Source organism: Poeciliopsis prolifica, unplaced genomic scaffold (genome assembly GCF_027474105.1).
Source record: "Poeciliopsis prolifica strain line A6 unplaced genomic scaffold, Auburn_PproV2 SCAFFOLD027, whole genome shotgun sequence".
NCBI classification, from domain to species: Eukaryota; Metazoa; Chordata; class Actinopteri; order Cyprinodontiformes; family Poeciliidae; genus Poeciliopsis; species Poeciliopsis prolifica.
Genome location: NW_026562402.1, coordinates 7,282,952 through 7,295,462, shown reverse-complemented (window position 1 = coordinate 7,295,462; position 12,511 = coordinate 7,282,952). Strand labels below are relative to the sequence as shown.

At 37.9% G+C, this 12,511-nt stretch overlaps 1 protein-coding gene across 3 annotated transcripts in view; it reads right to left on the bottom strand.

The window, feature by feature from the left end:
- Nucleotides 1-1,000: 1,000 nt before the first annotated feature.
- The window catches only part of sema3b (sema domain, immunoglobulin domain (Ig), short basic domain, secreted, (semaphorin) 3B), a 95,179-nt gene continuing 83,668 nt past the window's right edge, over nucleotides 1,001-12,511 (bottom strand). For all 3 annotated transcript variants that reach the window (XM_055048720.1, XM_055048719.1, XM_055048721.1), the window contains 9 exons: nucleotides 11,585-11,654; nucleotides 11,286-11,430; nucleotides 10,094-10,313; nucleotides 9,916-10,007; nucleotides 9,084-9,125; nucleotides 8,619-8,776; nucleotides 8,441-8,496; nucleotides 6,454-6,593; nucleotides 1,001-5,606 (listed from right to left, as the gene is read on the bottom strand). In XM_055048720.1, the coding sequence (XP_054904695.1) occupies nucleotides 5,094-5,606; nucleotides 6,454-6,593; nucleotides 8,441-8,496; nucleotides 8,619-8,776; nucleotides 9,084-9,125; nucleotides 9,916-10,007; nucleotides 10,094-10,313; nucleotides 11,286-11,430; nucleotides 11,585-11,654 (1,436 nt within the window). In that variant the 3' untranslated portion in view covers nucleotides 1,001-5,093. The remainder of the gene's footprint in view (nucleotides 5,607-6,453; nucleotides 6,594-8,440; nucleotides 8,497-8,618; nucleotides 8,777-9,083; nucleotides 9,126-9,915; nucleotides 10,008-10,093; nucleotides 10,314-11,285; nucleotides 11,431-11,584; nucleotides 11,655-12,511) is intronic.

Below are 12,511 nucleotides of genomic sequence, written 5' to 3'. Positions count from 1 at the left end.
AAGATATTAAGCAGGTTGCAAGTATAAAGGATGGAGATGTTTAATTTACTGACATACACAGAGAGAAAAAGTGAGAACAATAATTAAGTACAAAGCCACAAACTGTACAAAGAACAAACTGTTCTATAAAGACTAAATTATAGTGTTAATAGTCATTTAGATTTAACTTGCAGACACTAAAATGGATGACAGGGTGAAAAAGCAGTTGGTTTAGTTAACTAATGGTGTGATATTGAGATTAATTACCTTCTAGCAGAGAAGGTAATTTGCTTTTTAATGTCGATGGGTTGATGAACTCGCTAAGAATATACTTGAGAAATGAAGAAAAAACATGTTGGTACCACCTGCTGGAGTGATGTGCAGAGACGTAATACAAATTTAAAAAATACTTTATTAATTCCAACAATCAGGGAAAATTAAATGTTGTTGTAACTCTTATTAATTCAAATTCTTTGAAGATTGTTATGGTCTGTATTACAGCGAAACGGTCTGTATTCAGCCTCTGACTGAAAAGACGGTTTTCCCAGCAGCCAGGTCAGGGTTGTCCATAATTTTTTTGATTTTATGAAAAATCATAAAATCCATCTCAAGTGGTTCCACACTCATTCCCAGAACAGAACCATAACTACAAACCGATAAAGTTGTAGAGCCAAAGGATGACAAATGGTTTTTTGAGATATATTTTACACATTTAGTGGGGGGCCCAACATGATCCAGGAGAGGAGGAAGCCCAGAACCGAACCTGAAAGATAAACAGCTGCACACAGACACAATCACACCTTCACACACATATATTTACATTCACTCTCCCAACATACTGAAGAGAAAAAAATGTCTTCCTGATAGTCGTTTCATTTGCAGTTACTTGTATTTACTGACCAGAATACTCTGTGGTCAGTCCTTCTTTTTGTTACTAGTTTAATAACAATGCACAGTTCTAGTATATTCAATAAACAATGCAAAGACGATAGTGTTAAAAAAAGTCAAGCAAATCTTTAAGTAACTGCATATTTTTATTGTATTAATCAAAAACATTTTGACATGACATTTCACAAAGACCCAGGTATATTACAGTGCACCACATTAACTTTGGCCTTTGACCTCAGACTTTCAGCTACAGACCTCCGAACACGCCACTGTACCTTTGCCACTATATACAAAGCTCTGTTGTCCACAAAAACCCTTCAGGCTGAAGACACAAGTTGTGTTCAAGTGAACAGTTTACTCTTGCACACAGACACATGCACTCACTCAACATACAAACACAAAAGCCTCTCATAGTAAGCTTTAAAAAAAAAAACACCACGTCACATAGAATTGGGATATAAGGAAGATTTGGTACAGAGGGCTTTTAGAACAACAAAAGACTTTAATTGGACACTGTCTGCAGGAAAAAAAGCTTTTCCATTGGCTGTAAAGGTTAAAAAAAAAGCTAAGGACAAGTCCTTGTCAGCAGAACATGAACACTAGAGAAATAAATCTACATTTATAAGGAAAACACAAAAATCCACAACAACTCAGCTTATCTTTCCACATAAATACATCGGAATAATAATGATATTAACATTGTGCTTTCTTTACCTCGCTATCTCTCATGTCACCATGTCATTGTCAGATGCATTAGCCACAAACTTTAGACATGCAAGTTCAAGCACAAACAAAAGCTGGGTGAAAAGGGATACTCAGGCATGTTTGACATCACTTGTGCTTCAGAATTAGTTGGTGCATATTTGTCCAAAGCACCGACCAGCTGCTCCCTTAAGCATTGAAAATTCACTTCATTAGCTCAATCTAGCCCTGTTCAATGTGGTGTCGAAATGCTGAGTGTCCCTTTTGTTGAGTTTAGTTTAAAGACTTAATTACACATCTATAACAAAGGTACATAAATAACAATGACAATGATATCATACATCTAAAATCCTCACGCAGACCCGGGTTGTGCCACTTTGCTTTTATCTGGGATGAATACACTAACTTGAGATAATTTGATTAAAATCATGATATTTGGTGGTAGCAGCACAAAACATATCAGTACAGATTTTATTTCTGCAAAATATAAACACGTGTTTTATCTAAGAAGACCCACCAGTTTCTTTCTTGCATACTGGTTATGACATATCAAAGTACCACAGACAGGCTCCTTATCTGAGCCTTTTCAAGCAATAAACACTAGGGGGCAGGCTACACACACCATGTCATCACAAACAACCAACAAATATGGTTTCTTTACAAATAAAACACCTAGAGACTAAGACATTTAAAAAGGAAAATCTTGCTGTAATAAATGTCCTTTAGCTGGAGTTCATTCCCTCAAGCAGCATCCAATGATTTCAATGACTGCAACACTACACAACAAGTGATTACAAAGGGTAGAATAATTTTTTTCAAAATCTGTAGAAAATGAATTTAGTGTGCTGAACTAGGAATCCTGTGCTCAGTTGTATATCAACTGCATATCTATGTATCACTAACAATTTAGGATTGAACAGTGTGAAAGACATGTTGTACTGCTTAGTATACAGAAAAGAGAAACTTTATTCTCACTCATAAATATCATGCTAATATGGATATATTTATATATTTATAAACTGTTCTGTAGCCCAAAAACATGGGTTGTCATATTTTGAGTCTGCTTGAATCTTCGCCCTTTCCTCTCACCTTTCCTACCATATTTATCATTTTCCCCACAAACCACAGTTCTCATTATTTATCTTCAATGCCAAAAATGCTGGAAGCAAAAAGATCGACAGTCTGTAAGAATTACTGTTCTGAATTATATCCAAATTATTTTATTTGTAATTTTTTGTGCTCTAATTTGGTTCCTAATTGTATTGTCAAATTGTTTTTTAATAGATTGATTTATTTGTTTTAGTTGTTTCTTCCAGCTTTTGCTGTTTCGTTAACATCTAATTCTTTTTCCACTTTATGGAATATGACTATATCTATCATTACACACTCTCTAGTGGTTTTAACCAGCAATTGGATTTTTTATCAAGAGGCCAGTAATGACTTGTTCCTAACTAAGACCATATATGCTGACTGAAATAACTATTCTGATCAGAGATGCACCGAGGAAGACTTCTGACATCTGGTGATTGGAAATGGTTGATTTTTAGCTTGACCACCTCACCTGTTGACCGCTGGGTTTGAAACTGTAACAATTTAAGTCTAGAACTATATCACTATATAGAATTACTGTTTCTTCAATTGCCAGTAACTTTTGAATGGAACTCAGTGGAAACTGGTGATTAAATTGGTTGACATGTTTTCTATCAAACACTATGAAGCGCATACATCCTGGAAACAGACGCCTTATCCACCTCAACTGGGTTATCTCAATGTGGAAGAGCAGTGACTCTGAGTTCCTCCCAGATGACTAAGTTTTTCACCCCATCTCTAAGTCAGAGCCCAGACACCCTGTGAAGGGAACTCATTTCGACCAATTGTATCCACAATGCTGTTCTTTTTGGTGACTACTGAAAGCTTTTATTGTAGATGAGGGATAAGAACGTAGATCAACCAGTAAATCAGGAGTTTCGCTTTTCAGCTCGGCTCTTTCTTCGCCATAATGGGCATGTACAGAGCTTGCAGTACTGGACAAAGTTGATCTCCCGCTCCATTTTCCCTGATTCATATATAAGATCTCAAGATACTTAAACTCCACTTCATTCCTGCCCTGGATAAAACATTGATTTCACTCTTTTCTAGGTTATTATCTAGGATTTTGAGGTGTTGATTTTTATCCTGAATGATTCGCATTTGGCTATGAATTGTGCCAGTGATAGTCTGAGGTCACAGTTTGATGAAATCAACAGAACCACAACATCTGCAAAAAGCAGAGGTTACCAAAAAGGATTCCCTCAATACCTTCTCTGTACCAAGAAATTCTGTCCGTAGAGGTCATAAAACGAGTTGTTGACAAAGAGCAACCTCTCACAGAAAACCAGTCTGACACCAATCATACAGAAGCCTAAAAGCTGATATCAAAAGGACTGGTAAGTCACACTTCTCTCTGAAAGAGACACTGTCATACCTTTTGAAATGACCAGACTTTTGCTTAAACCACCAGCGTGTCAACCCAACCTGGAAGTGTCTCTCCTCTGCTTCCGAAAGTCTCATCATCAAAACATGCCTCTAAAACGTTATATGGAACTGGTGAAGCTTCGCATTGGCAGGTCAAAGCTTTAGTTATCAAAAATTGGCCAGAAACCCCGGATCGGTGCATCTCTTGTTTTAAGTCTGTTGCTTATGATGATACAAACTCAATGTGTCAATGGAAACACCTCCAAAAATAAAACTGACTCAAGAATCCAACCCCACAACAAATTTATAACATTTCCACACATAATTATGCGTTCCACAGGTGCTGGTAACTCCTCATGGCTCCATGGTGTAATTTGTACAAATGACAAGCGGTGATAAGAATGAAAGGGGGAAGGGGGGGGGAGCACAGAAAGATGTTTTTCAATTACTCTGGTTTTTACAAATGTCAATGCAACATGCACATACATTTTAAACATAATTACTTGTTTTCAGTTCAAGACTATATTTTTGCATCATTGTTCCAGTTGTCACTTTCTCCATTCTGTCTGTATTTAGGTCACTTAAAGAAATGTTATATATTGAAGAGTGCTTCTCAAAACCTTTAGGAATATTCATGAGTAGTTGTAGCATGTTGTCCAGAGAGTAACAGATAGTACACTAACTATTAAAGTAGTGTGAATGGCTTGTAGAATCAGCTTTAGATGGGGGTGTCAGTTTATTGCCTCCTCATGAGGGTGAATTTCCTCTGGCGTATTTGCTAGTACACGTGACTATCCTATTGAAGCAGTGTAAAGGGATCGTGCAGAATCAGTTTGGGCAGTAAGGCAGCACATGCAGGAAGCTGGTCACAGGGATGAGGATTCAGGGGGATGGTGTACCATATAGTGGTGGTATCCATAGATAAATAAACACAATACAGGAGGTGGTGTGTGTCTGTGCATGTCTTTATGTGTGCATTTGTATATGTGAACACCTCCATGAGAACCTGGTCTCTCAGTTACTTTCTTTCACTCTCCCTCTCACTCTTTTCCATCTGTTTCTCGTCATCGTTACTCCCGAGCACTGCGCGGTGCCCGAGAGCTCGGTTTCCCATCATGGGTCCTGCGGTTTCTCCCCTTTCGGATCTCCTGGAGATGTTTCCACTTCTTATTGGCCGGTCGGACAGCAGGACCCAAAGGTACAATCTCCTTCCTTGGAGACTCAAAACTCTTTGACACCTGGTCAGCACCAGCATGCTTCCGTGCCCAAACTTGCTCACAAATTTGGTCAACAGTGCTGAGGTTAGGGTGGTCCACCAGCTGCATGAAGTCCCGATACCAAAGCTTTTGATTGGTCATTGAGGGACCACTTCCGCTACGAGGATCTAATCGAACCGGGGAGTCGGAGGGAAGATTGGAGTTGGAGGAAGATGTCGATGGTACGACTTCAAAAGTGATGCCCAGCAATGTTTGGGTGAATCCGTGCTCCATAGCGTGGCATTGGTAGACCCCGACATCTCTCTTGAGAACCCGACGAATCAGTAGGCCCCTGTCTGTCTGCAGGATACGTTCATCAAGACGTACCTAGAGTCAAAAACATGATTCAGTTCAGCTCTCACAACATGATTCTATTTGTCTGTTGAACTGTCTCTATGCAGCCTGGTGTTTTTGTTTTGCTGTGACACCTTCTTGAGGGAAAGACCCAACTAAATTTTGTTGCCAATGACCAAATGTCATCTGTGTACAGAAAAAAACGAGGCCCTTTCTGTATTTAACCATTTCTCGCCTGGGTAAAGAAAATAAAAGAGATATTAACAATATGGAATATTTTTTTATCTGATAGCTTTTTCTCCAAGATCACGTCACAACAATACCTACTGCTGATTGAAGCTGCTATTTATCTGTATGGATAAAAATTGTTGACTTGTAAAGTATTTTAAGATTACATTTGTACACAACTGGTACTAATGAAATAAAATGTAATTACTTTCTTAGCACATCTGGTGAAATTCTTATCCATTCTTTGCAAAATAATTCAACTTATTCCAAATTGATGGAGTGTTTTAGAGCAATGGATTTCAAGTTTCTTTTCCTTTTTTTTACAGTCTCTTAATTCAACTAAAAATAAAATCCCATGTTGTGAATCATTTTTAGCAGCCAAATTTTGACAGATTCTGAAGAGAATAAAAATGAGCATATTTTTTCTGATCTGTATTTTTAGGTAATGCTCTTATGAAACCCAATCTAGTCAGTGGCCCCTTATGTATAGAGTTACTCTAATTACATTTTCAGCTGTCATGAGAGATGAATCATCCAAGTCAAAAGTCAAATGTCATGAATTACAGCAATAAGAAGAACATAATGAATTGGATAATCTGATAAAAACAAAACAATACAGTGACCTCAGACAGCTTAACCTTTCCCCTCTCACCTCCTCTCGTGGGTTTTGTGGTTGTTTCTGATAAGTCCAGGTGACTCTGGCCTGAAGCGATTTTGGGATACACTCCAAGAAAGTGCTGCTTCCTTCAACTCCATACAGCTTCTTCTCCGCAACACGATGCTTGTGGTGATCTGAAGGGGGCAGAAGAGACAAAGATATAATTTTAGGCTTACTATATTTGATTTAAAATAATAAAAAATAATTAAACACTGCCTGGAAAATATATGCCTTTTGGTAACTTGGCTTATGTTGTTTGGAAGGGCATTTAAAAAAGACAACCTATTTAGATGCTCCTGATGATTCTTCTATACAAGAACATTTCTCCTCATTATTTATCAGAACTTAGTGAGTTGATCCAAATATTTATAAATGTTACGACTTCTAATGTTCTAACTTAATGACACCTTGTGCTTCTAAGCTTTGGCTAAAAGGAATCAAAGAAAAAAACACTCAATAAATACAGAGGATAAAACTTCAGCAGCACTGGCATGGTGCATTAAGGGGAAACAATGGTGTGTAATCTGCCAAACAGTCTGACCAGCAATTTTTGTCCGGTCCAGTCACATCTGAGACAATTACGCTGATCTTCATCAGTTTTACTCAGCTTGCATGCCACATGATGTAATCGTATTACCCAGGAGCTCTTTCAGCTGGAGTGATTAGTCTGATTTAGTTGTGGTGCAGAAACACAGAGAGGGGTTGAATGCTCTCTTTGTGGTCTGAGAGGACAGATGTCACCAGAGGTGAACCGTTTTGGCTGTTTTGCCAAGAGGACAGCAAGACGTCAAATACCAAAACGTCCATCATGTCCATACAGGAAAAAGCACAGACAGTGTTTATTTGCAGCACTCTAGCCTTGAAACCTGCTACATTCAACATATTTTTGTTTTTTCACAGCAAATTAACCATTAACAAACAGGGTTATAACAACAGCACAAAAACCTTACAATACTAACACTCAATACATTTATTGTGATTTTAACTCAAAACCATGCAGTTGCTATTAGATTTTGAGGTAAGAAAGGAAGGAGTTATTTAATTGTTGTATTGATAGTATCAATTGAAGTCTGCTCATCAGCACTGATTAATGAAGCCGTGACCTATAGCTACATTTATTTTTAAATATAATTTCAGAAAATATGCAAAAACGCAACAGCTGGTTCAAGTTGGAGTTTTAAACTGAGAATGTTTATATGATGAACTATGAACATTAATTATTTAACTTTGACCTGACCAAACCTAACACAGGTCTAGTTGTTGTTTAACACTAACTGGTTCAAGATTGGTCGCCAGAATACCCATCAACATGGGTATACCAGGCACTGATGATGCTCACACCAAAACATCTTTGAAGCAGATTTTTGAAAATGTGACAGGAAAAAAAAGAAACATTGACAAAGTGACCAAAAACACAAATTAACTTTAATCACACAAATAGCATAACTGTTACCGGTTGGGCAAAAGTTGGTGGGTGATTCAATGCTTCCAGTCAGAACTGAAGGGCTATTTTTGTTTTCAATAAACTCTGTTTTGTATTTGATAAACTGTGATTCAAAATATCTTGACTTATCACACCTCAACTTGGCAACTCAGTACCGAAAAAGACTTTTAAAAAAAACAAAGAGTAGAGATTTCTGAAAGCTTTATTCCTAAAGCAGAAAAAGAGGCAACTTCATTCACTTTAGTCACCAGGATTAGACAAGCAAAGCACAATATATGGACTTAAACATGTAAGAAGATATTTTGCAGAGCCTTGTAAATACTTTTGGTGGTTAATGAAACCGTCATTGTATTCACGGAAAAAAAAAAAAAAAAAAATGCCGATTAATAGTTTTCCGGGAAATATTCTAAAAATCTGGTCTCCTCTTGTTTTCTTGAACCCATTATTCTACATCCTCATAAGCTGAATGTATCATTACACTTCTACTAATAAAATTTAACTGGGCTGCATTTTACAGTACGAGTGTTGTAAATTTACCTCCTGAGCAAAGGGTGTTGGGGTCTCCGTTCCTTACATCCTGTCGACGGAAACGTCTAAATGGAATAAAAAAAATAAAAAAAACTGGTTATAGTAATTTCCACTTCTGCCAAGACTTCACTTTCTTTACAGCTGCCTCTCCATACAGTACGTATGCCATAGACATTTTACCACAGACCTCTTTGTATTCGGTAGGTAACGAGTACAGGATGTTCCGTCCCAAGCGCAGTATGGATCTCGGGCCAGGCAGCACTCGGCGCAAGCCTTTCCGTAAACACTGCACCGGTGAAGTGGGACTTGGGCGATTCCTGTGTCCGAGCCGACATACAGCTGTTGCTGTGAAAACAGGCAGGGACAAGATGGAAACATTTGACAAAAAGGCCTAAAGAATGTCCATTCATTAAAAACAGCTGGAGTTATCTGTCATAAATCAAGTCATTTGTCTCTCAGTAACAGTGACGACTGTGGAAAATTATGATGCCTTTAGGTGATTTGAACTTTCTGTAGCCATTCTGATTTAGTCACTAATCACTTTTTTTTACTGTTTGTTTTTTCAACATATGGCCCAGTGTGGTCATGTTGTGGGCATGTTTCTGTTCCTAAAAAATGCTTTGGGAACAGGAGAGAATCAAAGTAAACTTACCCGTTTGGATGAGATCTGCATGTTAATAACAGATGAGGCATCCTGAAGAAAAGAGTGGATTAAAAGAAACATTAGTCCCCTCAAAGTAGAAATAAGCTCTTCTTTTGTAGCAGTTACTTGTTTGTATTTCTTTATTTTAGGGAAAAACAAACATTTTTAGAAAGTAGTGTTTCAAAAAATGCTCTGTAGGAACAATAAATTTTATTATCATGTAAGATGACAGAAAAAGGTGAACATTCTTAAGTTTTGCTTTAAACTTCTCTCTACTTTAAAACACAGATATAATCCAGTGTAAAACCATTGAAAGCAAAGTTTTTTTCTAGTTTTTGCACATTCACTGCCCAGCTTGTAAATGTAAAGCATTCTTGGGAAGCGGTTGTTGGTTAAAAGGGCTAAAAACTGTTTTTCTCAATGTTTTCTTTTTTTTTACTTCACCATTATTGCTAATTAAACTATTAATTTAAATTGCTGGATAAGGTGATCGTCTATTAGCTCTCCAAGCTGCTGTCTCTCCAATCACCTTTATCCTGACTTCTTCCTCCAGACTAAAGAACATAAATCTTTCAGTGTTTTTGAAACTTTAGGCAGAATTTTTGATTGTCTTTACTTTGTTTTTTATCATTTTTAATGTCTGTCTGAACACAATTGAAAGTAGGTTGGAAAATTTGCCTTTGAAGTCACTTAATAAAACAGTGGCTACATTGTTTTTCTAAAAATTGCTGCTGAACTGTTTTCCATAAGACATAAAATAGACAGGTTAGGTAAAATCGTAAAATGCGGTATTTATTTCAGTTTTCTTGTGCAAAATATTGACATTTTTTTTTATTCTTACCTTGAAGACCTCCAGCTCTTCCAGTAAAAGTTCTTCCATGTTGTTCCAGCTCTCCTTGGGGACACTGATCACCTTCAGGACTGTCCCTTTGTCTGGAATACCACATGCTCATTATCCCCCCGTCATTTTCATTTTACTAAACAGAAAATGCAAAGTGAAGAAGAAGCCTTTCATGTACCTGTTCCGATGAACATGACATCATACTGTCCATCAGCAGCATTGACTCTGTCCACGGCAATCTGTGTGAAGCTGTACTCCACATTGGTTCTGACAAACACAGGCCGTCGATTCATGGGGTACACCGGGTTGTACATCAGAGGGTGGTGACGGGCAAACTGGATCACATCATCTGGGAAACCTTTTGTGGAATCAAAGCTCCCAAACGTCTTACTGGGACACTGTGAGAAGGAAAGGAGAAACATTTAGTAGTTTCCAGAACTTGCTGAAACATGAAAATGAAACTGCTATGACTGAACTTATCCATTCCATTGAAAAATATTTTTGTCTTTGGTTTTATACAAGTGGAATAAAACATCTGACTCATCAGTATTTCAGCTGGTTAAGAATGCACCAAGCCACAGTCGTGCGGGCCGCATTGAGGCCATTATGGTGTGAGGGCTGTCAGGGACTTGGAGGAGATTTACTCCAGGTCAGAGTCCAGTTTCCCTCTTTAATTAAAATTCCAGCTCTGGATTTTCTGAATACTTAGGTGCACTTTAGCACCTTGAGTCATCTTAGCTTAAAACTAGGTTATTCCTTCTGTGCTCTCATATGAAGAAATCGGACTCATTTACTTTGGTCCAGCTTGACCGTAAGTAAGCCTTGCAAGCCTGTGGGATCTTTATCTGAAATCCAAATCAGTAAAAATGCAGTTTCTGTTGCGTTCTTAAGTATAATTTCCCTACTAACTGTGTGTCTAGATCTGCTGTGGTCTTTTAAAATGAAGTTCAGCATGAACAAATCCTGCTGACTGAAGGCTTCTGCGGTTGGTGGAGTGTGAAACCCATATTGATTGGGACAACTCTGGAAATATTTTGCATGGAAAATTGGTATTTAGTACCGCACTGGGTTCTCTGAAAGTACTACAATTAAACTGTTATATGAACATTATTTCTGTCAATGGCATCACGTGTTTTCTTTTTTTGGTCAGGCTCAACCTTGATCTGTTTAAAAGTAAAAAAAAACTAAAGAAATAAAAATATTCTTTACAAATTCATTAAAAAAAAAGGATTCAACATAAGGATTGAGGTGTGCTAAATTTTAAGCAATAACCTTATAAAGAAAATTGACTTTTATTATTTTAATAACCTGTTATGATTGGATGTTATTACAGTGCATCTGCTGTTTTTTCTTTGCGACTATTAACATACCATTCCCGGGCGGGGATAGGGCACTTTTCCCTGGAAAGGGACCCATTGGTAGTTAGGCCCCTCTTTGTGTGCAAAGGGCCCCAGGAAGGCCCTCCGGATGTCATTCATGGAGTAAAGACACACAGCTGAGCCTTTAAACACACTGCTGCTGGGGGAACAAGAGGAGCAGAGTTAGATACAACAAACACATGCATAGCATGCATGCACTTTGCTTCCTCGCCATTCACTTTCCCTAATGCACATCCTCACACACTCACTCTTGCGCATAAACAAACATGCACACGTGACTAGACTCTGACCTGGAAGTAGAGAAGACAGTATAAACCAGAGGGTTCTTTTTGTCCCTTGTCTGCAGCAAGAACACGTCCCCTGAGGACAGACACACACACACAGCTGGGTCAGGTGGCAGTAGCCCCGAGGTCAAAGGTTGGGAAAAAGATAAACAAAGCCCTATGGACATGTCTAACCACTTTAAAGAGACATTTCGCTGATTAGTGGGGGTCATGACATGAAACAGAATCCACTGCAGCTTAATGCGGATGTCAGGAAACAAAGAAGTCTTAAAATGTTACAATTTTCTAGAAAGAAAGAAAAGTTTACAAACTGATGAAGTCCTTTTTTTGACCAGATAACTTCTATAGATTACCAACACTATTTTACAGAAAGGCTCTCTCTATTGTTGGCCTCAGGTACAGTCCCAAGCTCATCATCTAGATAAGAGACTGATCGTTCACATGGAGAAATGTGAATGGCAGGTGTAGCCTGAGGCGGGGTCAAAGTTTGGACAAAGTCTTCCACTTAGTTAATCTTTCCTTCCGTCATGAGATGAGCATAAAGGCAGATCATATTGTAGCCTGCAGAGAGTTTCAGACACTTTTATCGAACACATCTTAAAATCTCCTGCAGCAGCTGGAAAAACCACATGACAACAAGTCTGAGAAAAACATTACATAACAAAAAGTCTTACTTGAAGAAGACATTTTGGAGAATATCGAACATTATTGTACAACAATTGATGAATTTAGAGCACAGTTATTGATGTATTGCATGTTATTTGTTTAATATTCAATACATCTTAATTTATAATGTTTTGTATTATAATTCTTCACATTAAAAGTAAAGCTGTTGGTTCAGACAGTTGATATTCTTATTTGTTTTATGCTTCAGATTTTATTGTGTCATGTAGCGCGGGGCGCTGGTCTTGGTCTTGACTCGGTCACAGGTTA